Source organism: Ranitomeya imitator, chromosome 1 (assembly GCF_032444005.1).
Source record: "Ranitomeya imitator isolate aRanImi1 chromosome 1, aRanImi1.pri, whole genome shotgun sequence".
Classification (NCBI taxonomy): Eukaryota; Metazoa; Chordata; class Amphibia; order Anura; family Dendrobatidae; genus Ranitomeya; species Ranitomeya imitator.
In genome coordinates, this window is record NC_091282.1 from 245433298 (window position 1) to 245452264 (window position 18967).

The following is an 18967-nucleotide window of genomic DNA, read 5'->3' on the forward strand; positions in this document are numbered from 1 at the left end:
TCCAGTCAATTTTGCATTAAAAAGTCAAATGGCGCTCCTTCGCTTCCGAGCTCTGCCATGCGCCCAAACAGTGGTTTACCCCCACATATGGGGTATCGGCGTACTCAAGACAAATTGTACAACAACTTTTGGGGTCCATTTTCTCCTGTTACCCTTGGTAAAATAAAACAAATTGGAGTTGAAGTAAATTTTTTGTGAAAAAAAATTATATGTTCATTTTTTTACACATTCCAAAAATTCCTGTGAAACACCTGAAGGGTTAATAAACTTCTTGAATGTAGTTTTGAGTACCTTGATGGGTGCAGTTTTTAGAATGGTGTCACATTTGGTTATTTTCTATCATATAGACCCCTAAAAATGACTTCAAATGAGATGTGGTCCCTAAAAAAAAAATGGTGTTGTAAAAATGAGAAATTGCTGGTCAACTTTTAACCCTTATAACTCCCTAACAAAAAAAAATTGTGGTTCCAAAATTGTGCTGATGTAAAGTAGACATGTGGGAAATGTTACTTATTAAGAATTTTGTGTGACATATCTCTGTGATTTAATTGCATAAAAATTCAAAGTTTTCGCCAAATTTCCATTTTTTTCACAAATTAACGCAGGTAATATCAAAGAAATTTTACCACTATCATGAAGTACAATATGTCACGAGAAAACAATGTCAGAATTACCAGGATCCGTTGAAGCGTTCCAGAATTATAACCTCATAAAGGGACAGTGGTCAGAATTGTAACAATTGGCCTGGTCATTAACGTGCAAACCACCATTCGGGGTAAAGGGGTTAAAATTATTCTGTGAATGTATAGAAAAAAAAGGAGGGCATAACATTTTGTAAAATTAAAGAGAAAAAAAACACCATGGCCCTGATTCATCAAAACAATTACTCCAGAATTCTGTCGTAAATCGCTTTAAACAGAATCCACATTTTTGCATAACTCTGAGTTGCGCAAAAATTTGACAACTTTTGTTATTTTCACTCCAGTTTCTCCCAGCTCCATTAAAATGGGTGGAGCTAGGGCGCAAACAGGATGTGCCACAACTCGTCTAACTCATGACTAGCCATGGCAATTTTTACACCTGAAAACTCACTCCAGTCATTGACTGCATTAAGATTGGTGGCAATGAGCATACCAATTGTCAGATGCTACTGTTTCATTAAGAGGCATGCGCCTCATTGAATCTGGAGCATCTAACGCAACATGCCCCCTCATCAATGAATTGGTGCCTTCTAGCCAGAGCAGATGTTCTGAGGATCCCCTGCAGGATTTTGTTTCCTTTTGCCTACAATATCTTGCTGTACTACTTTCCGGCATCATCTTTGTGAACGTAAATATGGTACGTGACCACTAAGGACAGTGATTGACTGCAGCGGTCTTGTGCTGGTATGGAACACCATCACTGGCATCCTGTAACCATAGACCAGTGGGGAAACCCCGGAAAATCCAGTGGATCAGTAGATGATTTTTTTGTTATTTAAGAACATTTTTTTTCCTTTTTTTATTTCAAACTCGCGTACAACCCTTTAATATGAAATTGGAACTAGTATCTTACTTTACTATGCTTTCGTTACTTGTCAGTATACCAAAAGTACATAGTTATATCACTGATTCCTAAAGTAATGGGTATTTTAAATATTGCACTAAATATATTTACACTGAAACCAAAGCAAATCTTACAGGTTCTCCCGATAGAAGAGAGGTTTTATTTAGTGTGCAGCTGTGCCTCGCTCAGAACTCGCTGTTCAAATTTTCATTTCAGAACTGAATTGATTCATTGATAGCAGCCTCAGATGTTTCTCAGTTATCCATTTCATTAGAGTGAAGCTAAACCTTTCACTAACATATACTACATACACTATGCAGTCAGAATGCAAAATGTAGAGTCTATGCTATTTAAAAATAAATTGCATGTTTTGCCATTTGTACAGGTCATTCATTACCTCTGCTGCCACTTCTAGACTAGAGACTGCTAAGCTTATGCCATTATCTTTATTTGACTTAGAATGGCTAAGCTCAAGATTTACACAGAACTTTCACATAGTATGATCATCATTCACAGCATGTCACCATTATGAACTATATTTTATTGTGTGTTTCAATTTAAGGCTGGAGTCGCACTAAACGTAAGAAAAATCGGTCCAAGTCTCCCTGCCGAGAGTTGCACGAGTGTAATGCGAGTGTCATGCTAGTACGATCCGAATTTTCACAACTAGCATCCGATTTACAATCGAATGCAGTGCAATTGCTATGCGATTGCAATGCGATTTTAACATGAGCTTTTACATACAGCAATTCTCTGTCATTTACACATCGTTTTCAAAGGAAATATTCTTCAAAACACACATATATAATAGATAGATAGAAAAGCTGGCAATTCATGTGCCGCGTACAGTATCATCACAGCGTGACAGGTTAGAATAGAATAGAGAGAATAATTATATACACATAGCTACAAAGATGTCAGTGACGCACAGATATATACGTGTATGTATGTACATATATTATATAGATAGATAGAAGAAAAGCCAGTAATTTATCTGCCGTGTTCTGTAAAATCACTGCAGGAGGTGACAGGATAGAAGAGATAGATTACATACAGTAAAGACATATAGAATAGATAGATATATAGATGTCAGTGATAAATGCAATTAGTACAGTGTGTGTCACGATCCATGTTTGGATCTGTGGCAGATCTGGTTTTCCTCTGATTAAAACCTTTTTTCCTTTCTGGTCATCTGGGGTTAATGCAGCTTTTTCCCCCCCGGCGTCCGCTGGTGTTATTGCATTGTTTTGCTGCTGGGTCAGCTGATGGTGGTGACCACTCCCACCATCCTTCATAAGGTCACCTTGTGCATCAGCTAACTGTTGGTTATACAGGTCATTCTGGAGATCAACCAAGCAGGTGGAAGGAGTTTGCTGAGTGCAGTGGTTCTTCTGCTGAATATTCATACCTGGTGCATTACTCTGCTGTACTGTGCATTGCAGCAGAGAAAGCTAAGTGTTGTTTGTTTAAACCTTGTTTGTCTAAACTTTCCCTTTGTGTTTTATTAGTACAGTGGTGGGACCAGTGCTCTCACTAGCCAATTTCCTACCCAGGGATAGGTGCAGGGCGAGCGAGGGCTAAGGTATTCTGTTTGGCGACAGGCTGAAAGAACCTGTATAGGGACGTCAGGAAGATTAGGGCAAATCCTTAGGAGAGTGCAGGAGGTGCCCATTTCCCCGTTCCCTATCGCAGGACCCACCGTTGTTATTGTGTCCCCGGTGTTCCCTTGTGAGTTCCGCCGCTTAGTGACCGACCACCCGTTGGGTCGTGTCATGCTTGGACAGTCACTTCGTGACAGTGTGTGTGCAAATTACTGTACATGTATTTAATTAATAGAAGATTATTTTTCAGAAAAACTGGCGTGGGCTCCCTCTCAATTTTCGTAATCAGCAGAGGGAAGGCCAATATCTGGGGGCAGATGTTTTTAGTCTCGGAAGGGGGTAGTACCCATGGAGCTTCCCAGGCTATTATCAGCTCACAGCTGTATAATTAACCTTTAGTGGCTATTAAAATGGGGACCCTAAAAAAAGATGTAGGCTCCCCCTATAATTAATAACCAGCAAAGGTTATGCAGACAGCTGAGGGCTGACATTGATAGCCCAGGAAGAGGCCATGGATACTGCCCCTCCCAGGCTAAAAACATCGGCTCACAGCTGCCCCAGAAAAGGCGCACCTCTAAGATGCACTAATTCTGGCACTTAGCCTCGCTCTTCTCACTTGCCCTGTAGCGGTGGCAAGTGGGGTGATAGTTGGGGGGATTGATCCTTTGTAGGTCAGGTGACATCAAGCCCAGAGGTTAGATAAGATGCCCCCGTTACTAACCCCATAGTCACATTGTAATAAAATACAGACACCCAGAAAAAGTCCTTTAATTGAAAGAATGACTCAGACTCCTTTAATATTCTTAAATAAACCATACTTATGACCTCGCCCATTCCCCCAATGCCCTCATCATCTGCAAAAGAGGTAAAAAAAACAATCCACAGTATTCTTCACCTTTCCGCAGAGATACTTTTAATCCATCAGTCCTGCGATGGGTCCAGCTTTGCTACATCTAGATGGCAGGCTGCATGGATGCATGATGCGTCCATACAGCCTGTCATCCAGTCGACACTGAGCACCGTGTGCTCAGAGTCTCCCTGTGAACAAGTGACGTATCTAGGGGGGGGCAGCCGGGGCATTTGCCTCGGGCGCAGCCGGCAGGGGGGCGCAGCCGGACCGCCTAATTCGGCGGTCCGCAGTGTCTCCCCCGGCGGCAGCATTCTGCCGCCCCCCGCACTGGGAGTCAGCTGTTTTCTGTGCCGACTGTCAAGCTGACAGCCGGCACAGAGAAGCTGCAGAGTGCCGGCTCCCAGTGTGTGCAGAGGGGGAGGGGAGCCCCTGCAGAGTGGCTGCGGCGGGCAGGGAGAAATCCCTGCAGCTCCACTGCCCAGCCGCACGATCTGTCTTCTTCCTGCTTCCTCTCACACAGACGCGCCGCTGGATGACATCATCATTCAGTGGCCGGCTGTGTCAGAGGAAGGCGATGGAGCTGCTGCGCAGAGCGCGAGGAGAGGTGAGAGGAGTGTGTGTGTATGTGAGTGTGTGTGAGTGTGTGTGTGTGTGTATGTGTGTGAATATGTGTGTGTGTGTGTGTGTGTGTGAATGTGTGAGTGTGTGTATGTGAGTGTGTGTGTCTCAGTATTGTGTGTGTGTGTATCGCGCTGCAGGGGAATGTGCAGAGAAGTGAGTGGTGTGTGCGGGGGGGGGGGAGGAGAGGGCAATGATGGGGCTGACGGGGGCACATGCCCTTGGAGGGGGGAGGGGCGCCAAAATGAATTCTTGCCCCAGGTGCCAGAAACGCTAGATACACCTCTGCTGTGAACTGCTGTTCCCTGTGTGAGGGCAACGCGAGCGTGAGAAAGTTCTCCTGCTAGCGGTGCCATCTGACAGATCCTGCGAGTTCATGGCCAATGAACTCAATTCATCTATGTGACATTGGCACAAGCGTCATGGGAAATTTTCCCACGGCACTCACACTGACATCAGAAAGGTGAAGTGAGTTCATAGGCTTGCCTTGGCGAGTCTTGGCCGAATCTCGGTGACAATCGCAGCATGCTCCGATTTTACACGCACGTTGAATGCGCCCGAGAAAATAAACGGTGATGTGAGCTGCCCACAGATTAACACTGGTCCAAGCGTTATGCGATGTTTTCTCGCATAGCACTCACCCGTATTCTACGGTAGTGTGACGCCGGCCTAATACTAACAGACCATGAGTAAAGGTCCATGTTGACAAACTGAAACTCAGGTGCAAGCCTTGGTTGGAACAGCCATTTCAACCGTTATAAGGCTGTATTTACACTGAAAGATAATCGTGAATGAGCATTCTTAAGAACGGTTGTTTCACTATAATGTGTCAGTGTAAACAGGCTGAAGATCACCCGATAAATGAGCAAAGCATTCAGTCTTCGGGTGAAATGATCTCTTGCACAGTGCAAAAGATCATCGTTCTCAGAGGTACATTGTCTTGTATAAGTAGTACAACGCGATGCTGTGAACTATGGCAGACTATGTACACTAAATAATCTGTTAACACATTGGCCACTGCCCACTTATATATCAGTAGCTGAGTTTATTCTTTTAGCGCTGCCTACCGATATATAAGTACCCCAATTAATTAAAATTATATGATATTATGTGAAAAATATTAGCGTCCTATAGACTTTCACTTAGCGTCTCAGTAATGTCTTCAGAAGATAGTCGCTGATTGGTGGGCAATAATAATGTCAGCAGTCAATGTGTTAAAGAAGAAGGAGATCACAGCTGTATCCTTACATCTCACCCACTTAGCTATGGTGGGGTGTGTTCTTTTTCTGCTGTGTTGGTGCCTTCTTATGATTGGTCATCATCATACAGGGAGAAGAAGTACCGCCCTCAGTGAAAAATATCTGACAACACCCATTTGGACTTAACAAAAGTTAACTCATTAGGTGCCAAATATTTCGAAAGCTAATATCTGCAAAGGAGAGGTGAAATGGTAAAAGAAAAGCAAACATTTTATTCCACCCTGCAGCTACTATTACATCCTGAGTCCAGTCCAGCATTAAAATTAGGTGAAAGGTCCTCCTTAATATTCAGTTGTTGATTTGTTACGCATCACTATTAAAACACTATAGAATTAATAAAAAAAAATGTTTTAATTATCTGGCAGCATTTTTATTCATGGAATTCCTTTATATAGTTTTTAATAAACACAATTTTTCAAGTTTGATGACAACTAATATTGAATAATGTTTTGTTTTTATTCTACAGACCAGAGCCCCGCAGTCAGTCCATTACTGTTCCCACTGCCAATCCAGAGATCAAGTTTGGAATGCAGTGTTACCCACTTCCATCAACCAAACCTGCAGCGAAACCCCTATGCTGATGACATGCTACCTGGCTCCTATTCTGAGCAGATTTTCCACTTAGTCCCCCCTCCAGAAGAGCTGGAACGCAACTTTCTACGCAGTGAGTCCGTGAGGGCACAGTCGAGCAGTCAAAGGGAATCTGACTACGAGATGGACTCTGCCTCAAGGGGCCATATACGCGCAATAGACAATCCTTACACGCCTCTATGACAGTGCGGCCGTGTGCTGTAAATACCGAACTGACACGTTTACCTTCCTACAATCACAAAAGCCTTAACACATGCTGATCAGCCAAGAATGTAATCTGTCTTTTTTATTGTGTATTATTTCTTTATATTGCAGGGATGAGTAAAGTTGTACATCCCCTTTGGGTGTTATTGTATTAGGCCTGTTAAAGGGCCCCGCTTTCTCCTGCCTGGTATGTGCCAATATAGGGTGCAGTGAAGGGTTAAGCTGTAAGCAACTTATCAGTTAGATTTCGTGTTACTGTTTACAAAAGGCAGTGGTGTAAAAGTGAACTGTTTCAGTTCCAAGAGACGTGCGGAGTAGTTGTCCTCTTCTGTTTTACATTATCGACCATGACCATCCATCTTTACCCCTTTGCAGAGATTGACAAGCTAGTTTCAGGTAGCACTTAACGGTGGGCCTACAGTATTATCTACAAGAGTTGGGTCAGTGTTGTTTGTAACGCAAAAATGCTAGCATTCACTATATTACTATCTAGGTAGCTATGTAACATTGCAACTAAATAGCCCATGCTATTGTTTCCCTATGGGGTGACTAAGATAATGTAGTCCCAACTACCTTTCAGTACATAGAAACCATGTTATTGTGTGAGCACAGAGTACATGTTCATCTATTCAGAAGGAGGGATCATTGTGTAATATATACGCTAGTGTAGCCATATCTCCAGTGTAGCTTCCATTTTCTATATCCTCGGAGCCCTAAACTAGGACTTCACTGACACTAGTACAATTTCACATAGTCAAACTACTATAGTAGACCAATGATTTAAAAAAATGGATCATTAGACAAAGCATTAAATGTGCAAAGTTCAGCTTGGATCATGAGATTATTTACTTGAATGTCCACATTCACAAGCAAATTTGCAAAAAACTAAAGAATTTCCTTCTACAAGCCATTTATTGAAGATCAGCAATGCCTTTTGCAATATAGCCTTATCTAAAATTAGAGTTCAGGACCGACCACTAAATGTGATCATCAATTTATGGAAAGGTTTAGAATGCCTCTAAAAGGGGTTACCTGACTTACAAAAATGTTTTTTTAAAAGGCAGTGAGTGTTATAAAACAATAAAACAGTTCATGCTTAAATGAGAAAAAGAGCTTGAAGTATAGAATAAGAAAACTTTTTGAATTAATGGACTCACTTTCTTGCTGGACGGTCCAGTGGTGTTCTACTTATTGTGCAAGCACATATAAAATCCAAGAGATCCAGAAACAGTGGCACTCACCATCCGAAAAATACCTTATTGTCAAAACACCATTTAAAAATGCATTGCTTGAGGAAATAAGCGGGATGTGCTGACTATGGCCATTTCACACTGTGTCTCGCGGTTCAGACCCGTAGAAGCGCTAGACACAGCGCAAACGCCTGTCATCAGTGTGCCCCCTTATTCCTTCAAGCAGTGTCTTTTTAAATGGTGTTTTGAAAATAGTGTTTTATGGATGGTGAGTGCCACTAGTTCTGGATCTCTTGGATTATGAAACAAGCCAGCCATACTGCAGCAATCAAGTGTCTTATGGTAAGCACTGCAGTATAAGCTCCTTGATACAGACAGGCAGTGACCAAGGTCCCACAGATGACCGAAATGTTGGCCATTCTATATATTGGAGCTTTAAGCTGACATTTCAATAAAGTTTAATTTCATTTTCTGATTGCATCTCTTGGCATCCCATGTTTTTTTTTCTACATTTGGGCGGACTTCCAATAGCACTGTAGCACCCACACTGAAGCGGTAGTGCCCAAGCATTATATCAACCGTCTGGGACAGGCCGTCATTGCTTCCTGTTCCGGTGGAGACCACCCAGAGCTGCCTGCGCTGGAAACAAGGGGTTTTGAGTCACTGAGAATGCCTTTTTACATTACTGCATAGCATTTGCTGCCTTTTGAAAACAAAAAAAGTTTGTAAATCTGACAACCCATTTAAGCATTGTCTTTAAGCATACATCAGTGCCTTATCCCGGATAGTAATGAACAGTCAATACCTTAATATGGGTCAGGTCCCCGCCTGATCTCATAGACTTATTAATCTCAAGTGCCTTTGTGATCACAAAAGAGCTAATATATATTATATATATGATTATTTAATCATGGCCGCTTTATACTACAGTCTGTCAGCAAACCTTCCAAGCTTATCTACAGGATAATGATCTTTTCCTCTCATTTTCCTTTCCCTCTGAATCTATTTCTATCACTCTTTTGCTTATACCACAAGCATTCTTGATATCTGCTTTGTGGCCTTAGAAATGTTCATTGACGAATCTTGCAATGGGCATGTATATTATATTATGTCATCAGCTGCATAACAATAGTCTTCTCTTAGATCAGCACTTAATATCAGCCAGTACTTTTATTTTAAGTGTCCCCAAATGCCCAAAGTTAAGGTAGTGGCAGGTGAGATATGGTGGGGTGGTCACTCCACTGTGTATTTGTGACGGGCATGTTGTCCTTCTGCATTGTTCTAAATGCAGCATGGCAGAATACTTCAGCACGCGGTTACTGACAGGGGTCTCCGAATCGGGTCTGATTGGATGTGTCCTGGGAGATGCAGAGCAGCCAAACAGATGGGGGGAAACAGGGGTAAATAAAACACCTCTTAAAAAAGTCTAACTTTTCTTTACCAATATGGTCTAAAAGTATAACCTCTAATATTTATGAATAGAGAATAGAAAACCTCCGCTTGCCTATGCGTGGTTAGATCTAAAAACTTCAAATATCTTATATGCAGGGAGCAGTTTTAGTTGGGTCATGTACAGTTAGGTCCATATATATTTGGACAGAGATAACATTTTTCTAATTTTGGTTATAGACATTACCACAATTAATTTTAAACCAAACAATTCAGAAGCAGTTGAAGTTCAGACTTTCATCTTTCATTTGAGGGTATCCACATTAAAATTGGATGAAGGGTTTAGGAGTTTCAGCTCCTTAACATGTGCCACCCTGTTTTTAAACGGACCAAAAGTATTTGGACAGATTCAATAATCTTAAATAAAATGTTCATTTTTAGTACTTGGTTGAAAACCCTTTGTTGGCAATGACTGCCTGAAGTCTTGAACTCATGGACATCACCAGACGCTGTGTTTCCTCCTTTTTGATGCTCTGCCAGGCCTTCGCTGCAGTGGTTTTCAGTTGCTGTTTGTTTGTGGGCCTTTCTGTCTGAAGTTTAGTCTTTAACAAGTGAAATGCTGCTCAATTGGGTTGAGATCAGGTGACTGACTTGGCCATTCAAGAAAATTCCACTTATTTGCTTTAATAAACTCCTGGGCTGCTTTGGCTTTATGTTTTGGGTCATTGTCCATCTGTAGTATGAAATGACGACCAATCAGTTTTGCTGCATTTGGCTGGATCTGAGCACACAGTATGGCTCTGAATACCTCAGAATTCAGTCGGCTGCTTCTGTCCTGTGTCACATCATCAATAAACACGAGTGACCCAGTGCCACGGACAGCCATGCATGCCCAAGCCATCACACTGTCTTCACTGTGTTTTACAGATGATGAGGTATGCTTTGGATCATGAGCTGTACCACGCCTTCGCCATACTTTTCTCTTTCCATCATTCTGGTAGAGGTTGATCTTGGTTTCATCTGTCCAAAGAATGTTCTTCCAGAACTGTGCTGGCTTTTTAAGATGTTTTTAGCAAAGTCCAGTCTAGCCTTTTTATTCTTGATGCTTATGAGTGGCTTGCACCGTGCAGTGAACCCTCTGTATTTACTTTCATGCAGTCTTCTCTTTATGGTAGATTTGGATATTGATACGCCGACCTCCTGGAGAGTGTTGGTCACTTGGTTGGCTGTTGTGAAGGGGTTTCTCTTCACCATGGAGATTATTCTGCGATCATCCACCACTGGTGTCTTCCGTGGGCGGCCAGGTCTTTTTGCATTGATGAGTTCACCAGTGCTTTCTTTCTTTCTCAGGATGTACCAAACTGTAGATTTTGCCACTCCTAATATTTTAGCAATTTCTCGGATGGGTTGTTTCAGTTTTCGCAGCTTAAGGATGGCTTGTTTCACCTGCATGGAGAGCTCCTTTGACCACATGTTAACTTCACAGCAAAACCTTCCAAATGCAAGCACCACAACGCAAGTCAACTCCAGGCCTTTTATCTGCTTAATTGAGAATGACATAATGAAGGGATTGCCCGCACCTATCTATAAAATAGCCTTGGAGTCAATTGTCCAATTACTTTTGGTCCCTTTAAAAACAGGGTGGCACATGTTAAGGAGCTGAAACTCCTAAACCCTTCATCCAATTTTAATGTGGATACCCTCAAATGAAAGCTAAAAGTCTGAACTTCAACTGCATCTGAATTGTTTTGTTTAAAATTAATTGTGGTTATGTCTATAACCAAAATTAGAAAAATGTTGTCTCTGTCCAAATATATATGGACCTAACTGTATGTGGACTGTGGTCAGCTCTTAAAGGGGTTGTCCGAAAGTGTAAGAAATTAAACTAGCTGCAGGAAATGTTCTAAAACTGAACTAACCTGTCAAATAGAGTTGAGCGAATTTTTCAAAATTCGGTTCCGATTATGATCGGCGACAATATTGTTTTTGCAATATTCGCCGAACACAGACGAATGTCATTGGAGTCAGTGGGAGTAGAAATGAATGAATATGTTCGGAACCGATCATCAAACATAAATTTGGCACAAATAGGGTACCAAAATGGCACGAATATGGCAAATTCAGATTCGGGGACCAATTCCGAACATATTCGCTCAACTCTACTGTCAAATCACCTGTCGCTCTCGCACCAGTAATCTGGTGGGCCCCACCAGTCTGTTTAGATAGCTGAATGCTGCGACCAATTAGTGGCTTCATAAATCATGCTAACGTGTATGGTCAAATGGATAAATGGCATGTTATCGCTCCAGAGAAGGGTGGGGACCACAGGTTATTTTCTAGGTGAATATTAAATGCCTGTAAAACAGATATAGAATTAAACAGAGTAGTACTTCAGGATTGCATCTATATTTTAGAAGTACTCTATCGTTTTTTTGCGTTAGTATTTGCTTTCATGTCAGTTTGAAGATGTGAACACTCCTATAGGTTATAATGGGTACATATTATATCCATTATAGAAAAAGGATGCAACACGGACATGTGAATGAGGCCTCAAACAAATAAAACTAACAAAAATCTGACATAAAACCCCATATGCATAGCATTATTGGTTTAGATTAGCACCAGATTTCAATCCGCTAAACTAGTGAGATAATGAAAACCGGATTCATATGGGCTGTCAGCCATGAATCGTTTTCTAAAAACAGCTATAAATTTTATTAAGTAAAAAAAGAAGTCAAACACACTTTCTCCATCCTGTTCTGTCACTTCCAGACTAATCTTTATATTAGGGCTTCACCAGTCAGGGTCTCCTATTTGTGGGAGAGAAGCAGCTGGGGAGCAGTGCTGTCCTTTCTTTGGCTGTGGCGCTCTATAGTTTATTGACTCAATCTCTACTTATTATTATGATATACTGGATTCAGGAGAAGAAAACAAAAGCAGGGATATATTTAATTTGATCATGGACTTTCACTACAGATTGTGAGAGCCTGATATACTCTTAGGCCCCGATCCATCAAAGCTTTTACGCCAGAAAATTGGTGTAAAAAGCTTTGAAAAGTCCCAACATTTTTGTGCAACTTAGAGTTCCAGAAAATATTGTGGCTCTTGGCATTTTCACAACAGTTTCTTGGGGAGAGGACGGGGGTGTGACACCGCAGCTTTTCTAATTTATGATGGGCTGTGGAGTTCATTATGACAGAAATCTTACTCCAGACACTAGAGCGAGAATTATGGTGAGGCACGCGTAGGTGCTCGTGACTTGTCAGACACAAGACTGTTTAACTCCACCACAGCCCTCATCAAAACTAGCATGAAAATTGCCAGTCTTGATGAATCGGAGCCTTAAGGTACCGTCACATTTAGCGACGCTGCATCGATCTAGACAACGATCATGATCGCTGCAGCGTCGCTGTGTGGTCGCTGGAGAGCTGTCACACAGACAGCTCTCCAGCGACCAACTATGCGAAGTCTCCTGGTAACCAGGGTAAACATCGGGTTACTAAGCGCAGGGCCACGCTTAGTAACCCGATGTTTACCCTGGTTACCAGCGTAAACGTAAAAAAAAAAAAAACACTACATACTTACATTCCGGTGTCTGTCCTCCGGCGCTCTGCTTCTCTGCACTGCATAAGTGCTGGCCGGAAAGCACAGCGGTGATATCACCGCTGTGCTCTGCTTTACGGCCGGCCGGCACTAGTGCAGGGAAGCAGAACGCCGGAGGACAGACACCGGAATGTAAGTATGTAGTGTTTTTTTTTTTTTTTTACGTTTACGCTGGTAACCAGGGTAAACATCGGGTTACTAAGCGCGGCCCTGTGCTTAGTAACCCAATATTTACCCTGGTTACCAGTGAAGACATCGCTGAATCGGCGTCACACATGCCGATTCAGCGATGTCTGCGGGAGATCCAGCGACGAAATAAAGTTCTGGACTTTCTGCTCCGACCAACGATGTCACAGCAGGATCCAGATCGCTGCTGCGTGTCAAACATAACGATATCGCTAGCCAGGACGCTGCAACGTCACGGATCGCTAGCGATATCGTTGTTAAGTTGGCCAGTGTGAAGGTACCTTTAGTGTGTCTGGTGAGACCAAGGTATTATCTTAGTTACAACCCCCACATGAATACATGTGGGGGAATGGGAAGTGTCGGAATTAGAGCGAAGTGGGTGGGAATTAACCTGTAAGGGCTCATTCAGACATTTGAGTTTTGCGTACAAGAGCTATCGGTGATTTTCATGGATAGCCGTCATACCTGTGATAGTCTTTGGAGCCATTCACATGTCAGTGATTTTTTGTGGGCTTAGAGGTCTGCAGAAAATCGCAGAGACCTGTCTGATTTTCATCCAAGGATCCCATCAAAATCAGCAATGCAAGTCAATTGGTCCGTGAAAAAAACGGAGAGCACTCAGTTAACATCTAAGTGCAATGCAATTTTCACGGACTCTCAGAAAGAAGAAGGTGGAGAATTTTTTTTTAAAATTTCTCTGTGTACGGGAAAATCGAATGGCACTCTCAAACTCTGATCAAAATAATCAGGCCAATTTTCTCGAAAGTGAAAAAATCAGACATCTGAATGAGCCCTGATAGAAAGAGACTAATTGGATGTCATTGAAAAGACAGTAGTTAGGAATTGTTCGCTTAGCAACAAGTCTCACATTAGAATTTTTATTATGCAAATAGCCAATGAAGCAAAAATAGAGCCTGGTAGACTGTTGAGCCATGCTGTACACCACTTCAACCTGCTATTTTAACATGGATAAAAATGCTGCCTTAATGCTGTTTAGATCTAACTTTATATATACAGTAAAGGAATTAATTATTTGATCCCTTGATGATTTTGTAAGTTTGCCCACTGACAAAGATATAAACAGTCTTTAATTTTAAGGATGGGTTAATTTTAACATTGAGAGATAGAATTTCAAAAATAAAATCCAGAAAATCACATTGTATAAATTATTACATTTATTTGCATTTTGCCGTGAGAAATAAGTATTTGGTCCCACTGGCAAACAAGACTTAATACTTCGTGGCAAAACCTTGTTGGCAAACACAGCAGTCAGACATTTTTTGTAGGTGATGATGAGGTTTGTGCACATGTCAGGAGGAATTTTGGTCCACTCTTCTTTGCAGATCATCTCTAAATCATTAACCCCTTACCGGCATCGGACGTACTATACCGTCCGATGCCGGCTCCCCTGCTTTGATGCAGGGCTCCGCGGTGAGCCCGCACCAAAGCCGGGACATGTCAGCTGTTTTGAACAGCTGACATGTGCCCGTAATAGGCGCGGGCAGAATCGCGATCTGCCCGCACCTATTAACTAGTTAAATGCCGCTGTCAAACGCAGACAGCGGCATTTAACTACCGCTTCCGGCCGGGCGGCCGGAAATGACATCATCGCCGACCCCCGTCACATGATCGGGGGTCGGCGATGCTTGTGAATGGTAACCATAGAGGTCCTTGAGACCTCTATGGTTACTGATTGCCCGTCGCTGTGAGCGCCACCCTGTGGTCGGCGCTCACAGCACACGTGCAATTCTGCTACATAGCAGCGATCAGCAGATCGCTGCTATATAGCAGAGCCGATCGGGTTGTGCCTGCTTCTAGCCTCTCATGGAGGCTATTGAAGCATGGCAAAAGTTAAAAAAAAAAAGGTTAAAAAAATGTGAAAAAAATAAAAAAAACATAATAGTTTAAATCACCCCCCTTTCGCCCCAATCAAAATAAATCAATAAAAAAAATATCAAATCTACGCATATTTGGTATCGCCGCGCTCAGAATAGCCCGATCTATCAAATAAAAAAAAGTATTAACCTGATCGCTAAACAGCGTAGCGGGAAAAAAACTCGAAACGCCAGAATTACGTTTTTTTGGTCGCCGCGACATTGCATTAAAATGCAATAACGGGCGACCAAAAGAACGTATCTGCACCGAAATGCTATCATTAAAAACGTCATCTCGGCACGCAAAAAATAAGCCCTCAACCGACCCCAGATGATGAAAAATGGAGATGCTACGAGTATCGGAAAATGGCGCAATTTTTTTTTTTTAGCAAAGTTTGGAATTTTTTTTCACCACTTAGATAAAAAATAACCTAGTCATGTTTGGTGTCTATGAACTCGTAATGACCTGGAGAATCATAATGGCAGGTCATTTTTAGCATTTAGTGAACCTAGCAAAAAAGCCAAACAAAAAACCAATGTGGGATTGCACTTTTTTTGCAATTTCACCGCACTTGGAATTTTCCCGTTTTCTAGTACACGACATGCTAAAACCAATGATGTCGTTCAAAAGTACAACTCGTCCCGCAAAAAATAAGCCCTCACATGGCCAAATTGACGGAAAAATAAAAAAGTTATGGCTCTGGGAAGGAGGGGAGCGAAAAACGAACACGGAAAAACGAAAAATCACCCGGTCATGAAGGGGTTAAGATTTTGAGGCTGTCGCTTGGCAACTCGGAGCTTCAACTCCCTCCAAAAGTATTCTATGGGATTAAGGTCTGGAGACTGGCTAGGCCACTCCAGGACCTTAATGTGCTTCCTTTTGAGCCACTCTTATGTTGCCTTAGCTTTATGTTTTGGGTCATTGTCTTGCTGGAAGACCCAGCCACGGCCCATTTTTAATCCTGGCGAAGGGAAAGAGGTTGTCACTCAATATTTTACGGTACATTTCTCTATCCATTCTCCCATTGATGTGGTGAAGTAGTCCTGTGCCCTTAGCAGAGAAACACTCCAAAACATGTTTCCACCTCCATGCCTGAAAGTGGGGGTGGTATTCCTTGGGTCATAGACAGCATTTCTCTTCCTCAAAAACGACGAGTTGAGTTAATGCCAAAGACCTCAATTTTTGTCTCATCTGACCACAGCACCTTCTCCCAATCACTCACAGAATCATCCAGGTGTTCATTGGCAAACTTCAGATGGGCCTGCACATGTGCCTTCTTGAGCAGGGGACCTTGCAGGCACTGCAGGATTTTAAACCTTTACGGCGTAATATGTTACCAATGGTTTTCTTGGTGACTGTGGTCCGAGCTGCCTTGAGATCATTGACAAGTTTCCCCTATGTAGTTTTAGGCTGATCTCTCACCTTCCTCATGATCCAGGATACCCCACGAGGTGAGTTTTTGCATGGTGCCCCAAATCGATGTTGATCAACAGTGATTTTGTATTTCTTCCATTTTTTTACTATTGAACCAACAGTTGACTCCTTCTCACCCAGCATCTTACATATGGTTTTGTAGCCCATTCCAGCTTTGTTCAGGTCTATGATCTTGTCCCTGACATCCTTAGAAAGCTCTTTGGTCTTGTCCATGTTGTAGAGCTTAGTCTGACTAATTAATTGAGTCTTTGCACAGGAGCCTTTTATAAAGGTGACTATGTAAGACATCTGTCTTTAATGCAGGTAACAAGTTGATTAGGAGCGTCTATCTGGTCTGTAGGAGCCAGAACTCTTAATGGTTGGTAGGGGATCAAATACTTATTTCTCACTGCAAAATCCAAATAAATTTATACAATGTGATTTTATGGATTTTATTTTTGATATTCTATCTCTCAATATTAAAATTAAATTTATAGAATGTTCATGTCTTTGTCAGTGGGCAAAGTTACAAAATTGGCAAGGGATCAAATAATTATTTCCTTCACTGTATTTATATACATTTTCTGTCCATTTATAAAAGACACGTTCACGGTGAGATGCCAATAGTTCTGCCACCCACACCCCAAATTGCCAATACCATTTCTACTTGTTTTGCAACTGTAACATCCAAAATAAAAGCAAATATCTGATGTGTCATACTGAGCAGCAGCAGCATTTCATTTTTTTTAAAATTCACAAAATCCCATTTAAACAAATGTGTACCTTGGATACACAAACTAATATATTGAAAAATCTCATATACATTACAGTCTGGAAACCAGGAATGCCACTGACCGCTCTAAAATAAGGGACTTGTAATGACCAATGGTCAATGGAGATCTCAAGGTCAACTTCTGGATATGATCTTATTTGTCCAATCTTAAAATGTTATGGCATATCGCCTTAATATGTATTAACATTATACAACATCCCAAGAATAATGGGCCTGAGGTATGCCCTTCTGGATTCTTTCATGAAATGCTTCATTAAATGGGGTTCAAAATGTACTCTTAGTGGTAGGTCATCACTTCTTAACAAGGGAAAATTGGAAGGTAGTAAGTGGTAACGGACTGAAAAAGTAATTGCATAAGGGATGCAAATTTGTGTTATTTTATGCATCACTTTTACAATTTGTTTTCCACTGACCATTAATGCTAAGCCCAAAGACATAGCAAGCTGCACTGTGTTTGAATAAAATGATAACAATAATATAATCCTGAGCTAGAGTTGCTAATTTGCATTTTTAATAAAACACATGTCAAAAATTAAAAGCTAGTGTGAATAAGACCTCCAAGGGCCACATGCCCATTGCACTACTCTCTTGTGCTGGATGTTTAAGTTTCTCTAAAGGCATTTTACACAGAATGTTTTGGAATTCTAACTGGAAGAGAAAAAAAGATGCAACATCGATGACTCTCAAATGCTCCAATCACTAGTATAGGGAAGAAAAAACAGGCTCTGTCCCAAGAAAAACAACCTAACTTGTGAGGTTTACTTCCACAGGGAGTGAATGCTGGTTGTGTAAACTATAATATTACATTTATTTTTATTTAATAAAATATAAAATTGTATACAGATTAGATTGACTTCACCATAAGTAGACAACTTTCTAAACTTATGTACTATGTATGATTATTATTATTATTGGAAGGGGTCAGAGGAAGGACTTGTGTACACGGCCGCATCTGTGCTCTATGTTCCTTAACAAATATCGCCATAAGTTGGAGTCTTTCCTGGTTGTCACTAAGAATGTCACATTTGTTAATCAAAAATTTCTATATTTAAATCTCATGCAATTAAATTAATTTAATTAAAAGTCCTCGTGCAACTTCTAATTTGCTTTTCTTTCTGGTCTGCCAATAAGATCCACATGTTTATAATGAAAGTCCCTAATTTTTATGTTTGGAAATATTCTATAAATTTGATGTTCAGTCATCTCCGTTGATAGTGAGATAAACATCATAAATGAAGATGACTGACATTCATGTATCCCAGTGTCATGTGCTATATTGTGCAACAAATATCAATATGAGTTAAAGAGTTTATCCATTTGTTTAATTAATATGAGATTTAAAGGGAACCTGAGAGCTGAATTTTATTATTAATCGCCTTCAGCTTGGTCTCTAGCCATGGCGACTTGGTGGATGAACGCTCTGTTAGAAGATCGATCTTGTGCAAGCCTAGATACAGTTGTGCTCAAAAGTTTACATACCCCAGCAGAATTTTTGCTTTCTTGGCCTTTTTTCAGAAAATATGAATGACTAGATGGTGGCCCGGTTCTAACGCATCGGGTGTTCTAGAATATGTATATGTGTACGTCACGCTTAGCACAGCCACGTAGTATATAACACAGCCACGTAGTATATAGCACAGCCACATCGTGTATAGGACAGCCACATAGTATACAGCAGCCACATAGTATATAGCACAGCTCACGTAACAGACAGCCACGTAGTATATAGCACAGCCACATAGTATATAACGCAGCTCACGTAATATATAGCACAGCCCACGCAGTATATAACACAGGCCACGTAGTATATAACAGCCCACTAAGTATATAACACTGCCCACGTAGTATAT

General features: G+C 41.4%; 1 protein-coding gene across 2 annotated transcripts in view; it reads left to right on the forward strand.

Moving 5' to 3' along the window:
- SH2B3 (SH2B adaptor protein 3) overlaps positions 1 to 9419 on the forward strand; it is a 247833-nt gene extending 238414 nt beyond the window's left edge. For both annotated transcript variants that reach the window (XM_069754906.1, XM_069754900.1), the window contains exon 9: positions 6340 to 9419. In XM_069754906.1, the coding sequence (XP_069611007.1) occupies positions 6340 to 6647 (308 nt within the window). In that variant the 3' untranslated portion in view covers positions 6648 to 9419. The remainder of the gene's footprint in view (positions 1 to 6339) is intronic.
- The last annotated feature ends 9548 nt before the right edge of the window (positions 9420 to 18967 follow it).